The sequence below is a fragment of the Marmota marmota genome, unplaced genomic scaffold, assembly GCF_001458135.2.
Source record: "Marmota marmota marmota unplaced genomic scaffold, marMar, whole genome shotgun sequence".
In the NCBI taxonomy this organism is placed as follows: domain Eukaryota; kingdom Metazoa; phylum Chordata; class Mammalia; order Rodentia; family Sciuridae; genus Marmota; species Marmota marmota.
This window is the reverse complement of record NW_026000078.1, coordinates 7,563,878-7,574,228: the sequence shown is the minus strand read 5'-3', so window position 1 is coordinate 7,574,228 and position 10,351 is coordinate 7,563,878. Positions and strand designations below refer to the sequence as shown.

Here is a 10,351-nt window from a genome sequence, read left to right as displayed (position 1 = left end):
TGCTATTTTCAGGGGAAACTTAGGCATTAAATGGTAAGCTGAAAAAATAGGGATACCTAAAAAAGTACAAAAGTATAAATATCACCTTAGAATAAATTTTAGTGAATTAAGTCTTAATATCTTTAAGTTAAAAAACAAAAACACAACAATCCACAAACTACCTATTATGTCAATATCAAAATCAAAAAATGCTAAGCACCCAGCAGCTCCCCAGGGCCAACAGGGACACCTTCCCTTGGAGCTCTGCTGGGGAGGACCAGGTCAGCCAGTGACTAAATCTGCCCTATAGAAAGGTTTTTATAAATTATTTAGGCTGAACCTTTAACAACATAAAAGAGGCCTTATGAAAGGAGGAGGTAAATCCTAGATGCTGGAGAACTTGGTTAATCAGGCTATTGGCAAAGAAGAAAAAAAAGAGCACCTAGGCAAGAAATTTCTGGAAGTATTGACATTAGACAGTGTCAGAGCTCTGACCTTACATAGGCAACTCCAGTGTTCAGTCTGCACAGCTCCCCTGGGAAGCAGAGATCAAGAGGCAGAGCTTGCTCACTGAGGCCAGGCTCCCAGCCCCCACTCAAGAGTCTCAGAGCCTGCAGGGGGCAGCCTCTACAGCAACCCCAGCAGCCTCCATGGCACACTGGCTGGGTCATGTAGGTTGTATCAAGTCTCAAATGCTCCAGGAGTATTAGAAAGAAGAACTGCATAATTTTACAGAGAAAACAGAGCCAGAGAGGAAGAGACACATGATGCACTGTGAACATCCCGACTCTTCAACATGACTCGGAGTGTCAGCTCCAGAAGCCAGGGGACAGGCCTCCACCCAGCCTCCATCCCAGGTGTGACAAAGGCACTGGTGGGCACCAGCTCCCCACTGAGCCCTCAGGTGGAACCCATGAGGCAAAACTTCTACTTCCCTTTTAACTATTTGACAGATCCATCTAAAACATAGCAACACTTTTAGGCATTTCTAAAGAGTATAAACATTGGGTAATACATCCACACGTTAAAAAAGGGATACAAAGTTCTCTTGCCTGGTAAATACAAATCAAGAAGCCTTTACTGTCCTGGCTGTGCAGGCTGGAATAAGAGCCTGGCTCCTCAGGGTAGGTGCGCAGAGTAGTGTTGATGCTGAGTCCACCATTGTCAGGGGTCTTCTCCGAGGTTGACAAACTGTCAACTGATCACACTGAAGGCAGAGCATTGTCCCTGACCCAAGGATGATGTTCAGGTCCTCAAGCAGGGATCAACAGGCATCTGGGCCTGAGCCACAATGTGCTGGACAATCCACATGGCTGTTGCCCCTTCCTTCTGGTGAGGCCTGAGCTGCTATCACAGACTGTGAATGTAGCACCAAGGGCCCTGCCCTTCAGATGGTCTTCAGGACTGTGCAGGCTAGTTGGGAGCACCTTGCCTCAGTCCCATGCAGCACTGGGAAAGAACAGAGCAGGCTCCCAGAGAGAGCCCTCCTGGCCCCTGTGCCTCCTGTCTATGGGGATGCCTGGCCTCAGACAGCTGAACCGTCTCTCACCAGCCACCTCTGAGGCAAAAAATGATGCACACCCAGATCTCTAGAGAAATGATCCAAAGCAGGTTTCTTCTCACAGAAGTACTTCCTGGACATGGTGGTTCACTGAATCTTGGGCAAAAGTATATCATTTCTTTGGCTATCAGTGCTGCATCTCACATCCTTGAGCCCCGTTCTTGCAAAATCTTGTCCTTTTCTCTGGGCTCACTGGTTGTGCCATATGGGGTGTTGGGCAGCTCCTTGGAAACCACACAGAGGAACTTGGCCTGGTCTTTGTTCCCATAGTTGTAAGAGGAGCCCATGCTGACCAGCTGCTCAAATTTCCAGTCATCAGGCATGGTGGACACCATCTGTGTGAGCCCCTCCTCCTGACACTGAACACAGGGTATACATGCTTCACAGGCACCTGTGATGTTTTGCTGTCTCATTCTCTGATTTTGTCCTTTACAAGTTTTATGAGTGAGGTGATGTTGTAAAATTCTACTTCTTCCCACACTCCTTCCTCAGCGAGGTCTTTGTTAAGGACCAGCTTCCCATGTCTCAAGGAGTTCAACACAGCTCCATGGTCCCTGGGATCCTGTCAATTAAATAGGCACCCCTTTCACCCCAGGGCCAGAGTCCACAGAGAAAAAGTAGGTCTGCAGCCAAGTCAGGGGTCTTGGGGACCTCCTCCTCCAACACTGGAGGTGGGAGGCGAGGGCAAAGGACACCCCTGGCACAGCGACGGGGGTACCTGAGGCAGCAGTGGGAGCCAGGGTGCAGTGCACGGGGCCAGGGCCTCTGATGGGCCTGGGAGGCCCTCACCTTGTCCGAGTCCAGGTCCGCATTGGCCTGCCACAAGCGGTATAGGAAGGACTTCAGTCCCAGAACAGTGTCTGCTCAGGGGTGGGGAAGTAAATGACACTGACATTGAGCCCATTGAGCCGGAAACCCTGGGACACGCTGCCAGGGCGCTGAGCCAGAGCGCCCACTGAGCCCTGCTCTGCAGCCGCAGGATAGGCCACTTCCCAGTCTGGCCCCATGGCCTCCTAGGGCCGCTGGCAGAAGCTCTGAGAGATTCTCCACCAGGATCTCAGCAAGCCCTGCCACAGCGCTGATTTGTGTTTTTTGAAAAGGTAACTGGCTCTGGATGTAGTGTGAAGAACTTCCTAGAGGGGACCCCTTAGAAGATTGTCACTGGGTGATAGACAATAGTGGCCTAGACTCATCTACTCAGTTGGGGAAGACATTTTATGCTTTAGATTCCTTGTAAGCAGCCAAGTAGAGACTTTGAGAAGGTGATCAAAATAGAAATCTAGAACTTTGCTGGATTGTTAGAGAAGGAGATAAAATTTTGGAAGTTATCAATGTATAGATGTATTAAAAACCTGGGATTGATTATGATCTGGAAGTGAATGTAAATAGAAAAGAGACCCCTAGGACTCAATGAAGTGTTCTTAGTATTCTGTGAATAATCTCAAAGATCCCTCTTTCCATCACCAATAACAGTCATTGGTGATCATTGTCTAGATTCATTAATTCATTAGTGTTTAAAATGGTGGTAATCTAATTCTATCATTCTTTCTTCAATTTATTAACTAGAATCTTCTATAAGGAGAAAACTCCTGTGGGTGCCATGGTGCTTACCTTTAATTCCAGGAACATGGGAGGCTGAGGCAGGAGGCATGAAAGTTCAAGGCTAGAGTCAGCAATCTAGCAAGACCTTCAGAAACTTAGTGAGATCCTGTCTCAGAATAAAAAGGGTTTGGGATGTGGCTTAGCAGTAAAGTGCCCCTGAGTTCAAAGTCCAGTTGAGAGAGAGAGAACTCAAAAGACTAATCCAGTAAAAACTTGCTTTTGATTAGGGAATGATCCAACCAGGCTGTTGCTGATGTCTTGAGGATCCTGGACTCTCTCCATAAGCACTAACCTACTTCTCCTTTGCAGTTCTACACTCCTCTGGGTCTTTAAATCTTATCTATGAAATTGGTGAATGGAAAAAGAGAATGGAGGATTACATGTGGCAGAACTCTGCAGGCTAAACCCAGAAGCTACTTTTTGCTGCCTGTATTCCCTTGGCTAGAACAGTCATCTGGCTGCAGCTAAGTGCAAGTGAGATCAGGAAATGAAGCTCAGTTGTATGAGGAAAGTGGAAATACTTTGGCAAATAGTTACAATTTATGATTATAACCTGTGATAGAAGCTGTAAAGTAAAATAATATGTTCAGATGAGAATAATGGGGTGGGGGAAGGGAGGGATTTCAGGAAAGTCCTTTGTTATGAGATAAACATAAAAACCCTTGTGTTTTTTTGTTTGTTTGTTTGTTTGTTTGTTTTTTATAACTCAAATCCAAATCCCAAAGCTTTTATTGCATATTATGTATCTCATTTCTGTCTTTTACTGAAGCAAAAGAAACATGATTTCCTAGGATATCCATCTCTCTTTTTTTTATTGGTTGTTCAAAACATTACAAAGTTCATGATATACCATCTTTCATACATTTGACTCAAGTGGGTTATGAACTCCAATTTTTACCTCAAATACAAATTGCAGAATCACATCGGTTACACACTCACATTTTTACCTAATGGCATATTAGTGACTGTTGTATTCTGCTACCTTTCCTATCCCCTACAATCCCCCCTCCCCTCCACTCCCATCTTCCCTCTCTACCTCATCTGCTGTTGTTCTATTCTCTCCCTTGTTTCCCCCCACTTTCCCCTCACAACCTCTTATATGTAATTTTGTGTAACATTGAGGGTCTCCTACCATTTCCATATGATTTCCCTTCTCTCTCCCTTTCTCTCCCCCCACTTGTCTCTGTTTAATGTTAATCTTTTCCTCATGCTCTTCCTCCTTGTTCTGTTCTTAGTTGCTCTCTTCATATCAAAGAAGACATTTGGCATTTGTTTTTTAAGGATTGGCTAGCTTCACTTAGCATAATCTGCTCTAATGCCATCCATTTCCCTGCAAATTCCATGATTTTGTCATTTTTTAGTGCTGCATAATACTCCATTGTGTATAAATGCCACATTTTTAATCCATTCATCTATTGAAGGGCATCTAGGTTGGTTCCACAGTCTTGCTATTGTGAATTGTGGCACTATGATCATTGATGTGGCAGTATCCCTATAGTATGCTCTTTTAAGATCCTCAGGGAATAGTCCGAGAAGGGCAATAGCTGGGTCAAATCGTGGATCCATTCCTAGATTTCCCAGGAATCTCCATACTGCTTTCCAAATTGGCCGCACCAATTTGCAGTCCCACCAGCAATGTACAAGTGTACCCTTTTCCCCATATCCTCGCCAACAATTATTGGCAGAAACTGCAGACTCTAGCCGCAGGGCGATTTGCTGAATAAGCAGTGTTACCCTCCGTGCGACAAACCTCTCGCGTTTGAGTCCCCGTAGCCGATCCTCGTGGGATGGAAATCCTTCCTCCAGGTTCCGGAGCACCCCACTATTGCTGGAAATTCCTAACAAGATATCCTTTAGCCGTCCTGACTTGTCATACTCCCACACAGTGAAGCAGCACACGGGGGCAATGCACTCCCCTCGCCGCCATCTTCCTTCTGTACCATTTCATTTTGACTGTGGTTTAACATGGGTACTTTTGTGGTTATGTTATTCTGATTAGTAAATTGGAGATTTTTTGCTGGTTAGTTAGGATCAACTGTGGGAGGCAGAAAACCTGAAATACTAGTGACTTAAGGTCTGAGTTTATTTCTGTTACACACAAATCTATGTATATCAGGTCTGACATGACGTTTACATCATCCACAGGATCATGACTCCTTCTGTCTTATAGCTCTGTCATGTATCAGCCATGTGTAGTAAGTGGCACGAGGAGGCACAGAGCCTCTGTGAGAGTGCATTAGGACGTCTGTATGCCACATCAGTGTGGAGGTTGGCATATGGGTATTCTGACAGAAAGTGTGATGTAATGGTCCATTGCAACTGTATAAGATTGGTGTGCCAATGCTATTTTTATTTTTTTATTTAGAGACAGAGTCTCCATAAGTTGCTTTAGAACCTCACTATGATGAGGCTAGCTTTAAACTTGTGATCCTTCTTCTTCAGCCTCCCAAGCTGCTGGGATTATAGGCATGTGCCAGGGCTAATTTGCTCAATTCTGAGCTACATGATGCCCAGTAAATTTCAGAAATTGATATTCTATAAATTCATAGCCCCAAATTGGTACTCATAGGGCCCAAATATCTTGTTTATTTTATAATACAGCCTTCTCATTCTTCACAGTAATGATCTTGAACCGATTATTTCCTCAAATATCTGATCTTCACATCCTGTCCTTCTGATACTTTCTGCTTCACATTCTTACATCCTCATTTTCCCCATAGCTCTTCATGTTATAATTTAAGAAATGGAAGCTGCTAAATGGGCCCTTTCTCACCAAGGTCATATCTTTTTTCTATGTCATATCTACAAATTCTCAATAGAGTTTGCACCTTTTTTTTTTTTTTTTTTGCATTGAAGGAGGAGTATCTACAGCCGAAGTCAGCTACAGGTGTGAATACAGAGAATGGGATTCTCTCAAGGACAGAGTTTTGAAAATGAGTAAGAGAAATGGATTGTAGAGCAGGGAATAGAGGGATGTGTAAAATACCAATTAAGATGATGGATCATGGAATCTAAGTGGGACTAAAGAGAGAAATGAGGACATTATTAAGTGAGGACTGTGACAATATGGAAACATTAATAAATTGTAAGGGGGCTGGGGATGTGGCTCAAGCGGTAACAGGCTTGCCTGGCATGCGCAGGGCGCTGGGTTCAATCCTCAGCACCACATAAAATAAAATAAAGATGTTGTGTCCACCGAAAACTAAAAAATGAATATTAAAAAATTCTCTCTCTCTCTCTCTCTCTTTCTCTCTCGCTCAAAATAAATAAATAAATAAATAAATAATAAATTGTAGGTCCTGTGAGGTCCTTTTTCTTTGACTATTAGGTTATTTGTGTTCTTCTTATTGATTTATAGAATTTCTTGTATGTTCTGAGCATCATCTTTTGTTGGTTGTAAGGTTTGTATTTTCATTCTATCTGGGGTTTTCCTCACAATTTTTATGATATATTTTGATGCACAGATGTTTTAAACTTTACCAAGTTTATATTTTTTGATTTGTTTTTTTTATGTGTGAATTTGGAACTCCTTTTCTATACTGAGATTTTAAAGGTTTAATTTAAATCTAGGAGATTAAAATTCTCCTAGAATTTAAAGGTTAACCTTTTTAAATTTAGGTCTTCACCTGAAATGTATTTTTATTTCTAGACCTTAATGCTCATTAACTTCCTCATCAATTCATCAAAGATGCTTAAAAAATACTGATGCATTTTTTTTTTGCCAAATTCAGAAGACACAATTCAGTCCTAGATTTTCATTTTATTCAAATTTTCAGAAGCATTTGGCATTTTCGGCACCTCTCTCATCCTAAAATCCATTGTTCAAATCCTTTCATTAATGATAGACTTCCTTATTTTCTCTCACTTCTTTCAAGGCTCTTTCTCCTTTAATAGAAGTACCAATTGCCATGATTTAGAAAGTACTTTTCTATGTGGTAGGCTGTATGTTTGTACTTTTTTTTTTTCAATGCAATCCTCACAACAGACTGATCCATCAGAAATGGTGTGGATGAGGAAACTAAGACTCAGAGGATTTATATAACCCAGTATTCAAGTCCATGCAGATTGAATTTGATTTTGAATTTTTAAATGCTTTACAGTGCTAGTGCTGTTGCTCTCATATAATATCTACATTTTGGAGTTGTCATAACTTGGTCTAGGATCCTATTCTCTTTTACAGCTTTAAAAACTATTTATATACCAAAATGACTTACACATTTATGTTTTCATCTCAGACCTATTTCTTTTTTAAGTATTTTTTTAGTTGCTGATGGATCATTACTTTTTTATTTATATGTGGTGCTAACAATTGAACCCAGTGCCTCACACATGCTAGGGAAGCACTCTGCCAGTAAGCCCTGACCCCAGCCCCCCAGCCCTTTATTTCTTGAGGTGTGCATGTAATTTTGCCACTTATATGACTCACAGGTGCCTCAAACTTAGCATGATCTTATTATCCCCAATCTCAGAGATTGGCAATTCCATCTATAAGGTGTCTCATGCCAGAAACCTGACAATTATTTTTGGTACCATTTTCTCCCTTCATCCAATCCCTCACAAAAATTTTTAATTCTACTTTTAAAATATGTCATGATCTGTCTGCTTCTCTCCCTCTCTTTTCCACTTCTATCTGCCACTATCATAGTTCAAGGTGACCACTCTTAGACTCTCCTAATTGATCTCACTTCTCTGGCCCTTGCATTTTTTTTTTCTATTCTTCATTCAGCAGTTAGAGGGATATTTTATACTGTGAATTAAATCATGCAGCTTAAATCTCTCTCTCTTTTTGAGGATCTGGTGATTGAAACCAGGGACTGGCACATGCTAGGAAAGCAAACTACCAATGAGCTGTGTCCTCTAATTTTAATTTTTTTTTTTAGTTTTTATTTTATAGACTGGGTCTTGCTAAGTTGCCAAGGTGGCCTTGAACTTGAGATCCTTCTGCCTTATCCTTTTGAGTAACTGGGATTAAAAGTATGTGCCACCACATTTAGCTTTCAGCTCAAACCTCTCCAATGGTTCCTGGAAAGCATGTCATATTGTCTATTGTTCACTACTATTCTCCTTTCCTGCAGGATAACTTGAAGGTAGGAGGGCCTGTCACTTGCTTTAGCTAATTCAATGTGCACAGAAATTTTACATGCCACTATAGACAGAAGCTTTAAGAACTGAGCTTGCTTCTGCATTTTCTTGTTCCTTTTACTGTGGCTAGTAACCATGTTCCACATAGTGGATACACTGGTCCCAGAATAAGGACAGTGACATCCCAAGTGCAGATCCCACTGCTAAACTATGAAGGACACATATATGAGTAAGATATTCATCTTTGTAAGCCACTGACATTCTAGGGTTGTTATTACAGCAAAACCTAGTTTACCTGGATAATACAGCTCCATGTTGCTCTTGGGATCTTTAACATGGCCTATGGTGCTCTGCATGGTCTGGCCCCTGCTTCCACTTCTAATCTCAGCTTTTGCCACTCCTCCTGCTATTCATTATTCTCCAGTCATGTAAGATTTCCTTTAGTTCCTTACCTTCCCAATTTCTTTTTCTTCTCAGGAATGTTAAAAGTGCAAGGAATACTATTTTCCCCACTTTTCACTAGCTAATTCTTTATCTTTATTACATATCAGCTATTTCAGAATGTTTTTCCATCACTCCCCAATATATATTAGGTTTTCAGTTATGTTCTTATAGAATATTTGCAAACAGAGATGAGTGTGTAGAAGGGAATTTGCACTCATTTCAGTTTATAATTATTCTAAGGGGTATGCTTTTTCTCTGACTCTATTGTTAGCTGTGAGTGACAGATTCCCCAATAAAAAAGTGACTTAAATAATAGATAGAGGTTGAATTTATCTCCTATCTGAAAAATTCCAATGGAAGCAGATTTCATAATTTGTTCACTGACTCAGTGATGTTATCAAGTACTGTGGCTTCTTCTTCCTCTTTTTGAATGGTGCTGGGGATTGAACCCAGGGCCTTATTCAGGCTAGGCAAGTGCTTACCTGGTGCACTACATCCCCAGCCCTTTTTTATTTTTTGAGATGGTGTCTCATTAAGAGGCATAGGCTGCCTTGATTTGGGATCCTCCTGCCTCAGCCTCCTGAGTAGCTGGTGTTACAGGTGTGTGCCACTGTACCCAACTTGCAAACTGGGGTTCTTTTTACATGTCTGCTCTGCTATTCTAAAAGGTTGGCTACCACTTTTAGTCTTCTTGACCCAATATCACTAAAGATCAAAAGGAAATATTCAGCAAAATCAGTTCACAGGGACAACATTTAAACCATGGGCCCAGAATAATTCTCAGAGGACAAAGGCTCGTGAATATCAGCAGAAACTTAAATTTCCATGTGTACAGAAAATGTACTTGTTTTGTCTAAACTAGGCTTTCTCCTAAGTCCCAGCTTTTGAATAATGGCAAAAAGAAAAAAAGAGAAAAGAAAATTAACTAAATAATTTGAAAGCTTAGTCAAGCAACTGAATTAGTCTACTTTGAGAAGTATTTACTTCCTTTCTCTTAGAAAACAATTGCTTACTAAAGCTCTTCCCAAGAGAGCATCCAGAACTGATGTGACTTCTGTTGCTTTGGGGCAAATAACCTATGCACATCCTTCTGGCATTCTGGTTGGTTTAGCTGGTTCCTGGTGTTTGCTTCTAGTCTCCATTGTGTGTGGGTCTGTGGCTGAGTTGTTCTTTGCTTCAGTGATTGTGTTGGCTCCCTGTGGCTGCTGTGATTACAGATTCCTAAATTTCTCCCTGTGTTAGCTTTTCATTGTTGTAATCAAAATATCTGACATAAACAAAAAAGGGAGAAAAGATTTATTTTAGCTCATGGTTTCGAAGATTCAGTTGATGGTTTGTGGGCCCCATTGCTTTGGGCTTGGGATGAGGTAGAAGAACATCACTGCACAAGATAAACCCTTCCAGGGCATGACCCCAGTGACCTATTTCCTCCAACTGGGTCCCGCCTCTTAATAATTCATTCATATTATCAATCCATCAAATGGATTAATTCACTGATGAGGTTACAACCCACATGATCCAATCATTTCCTAAGACATTTTCATGTAGCTCACTGACCAGATGAATACTCCCATTACCCAGGAGGAACAGGCTCCAAATTTCCTTGTTCAGCTACTCTGAATGTGTGTGTGTGTGTGTATAATACATTTATAATATATATATATATATAATATATATACTGTC

The 10,351-nt window shown here is 41.4% G+C and overlaps 1 protein-coding gene and 1 pseudogene across 1 annotated transcript in view; one reads left to right on the top strand and one right to left on the bottom strand.

The window, feature by feature from the left end:
* Nucleotides 1-1,636: 1,636 nt before the first annotated feature.
* LOC107156539 lies at nt 1,637-8,580 on the bottom strand (annotated as a pseudogene).
* LOC107156538 (calcium-binding mitochondrial carrier protein SCaMC-1-like) overlaps nt 8,579-10,351 on the top strand; it is a 152,436-nt gene continuing 150,663 nt past the window's right edge. The window contains exon 1 of the mRNA XM_015502598.1: nt 8,579-8,652. Coding sequence (XP_015358084.1) covers nt 8,579-8,652 — 74 coding nt within the window. The remainder of the gene's footprint in view (nt 8,653-10,351) is intronic.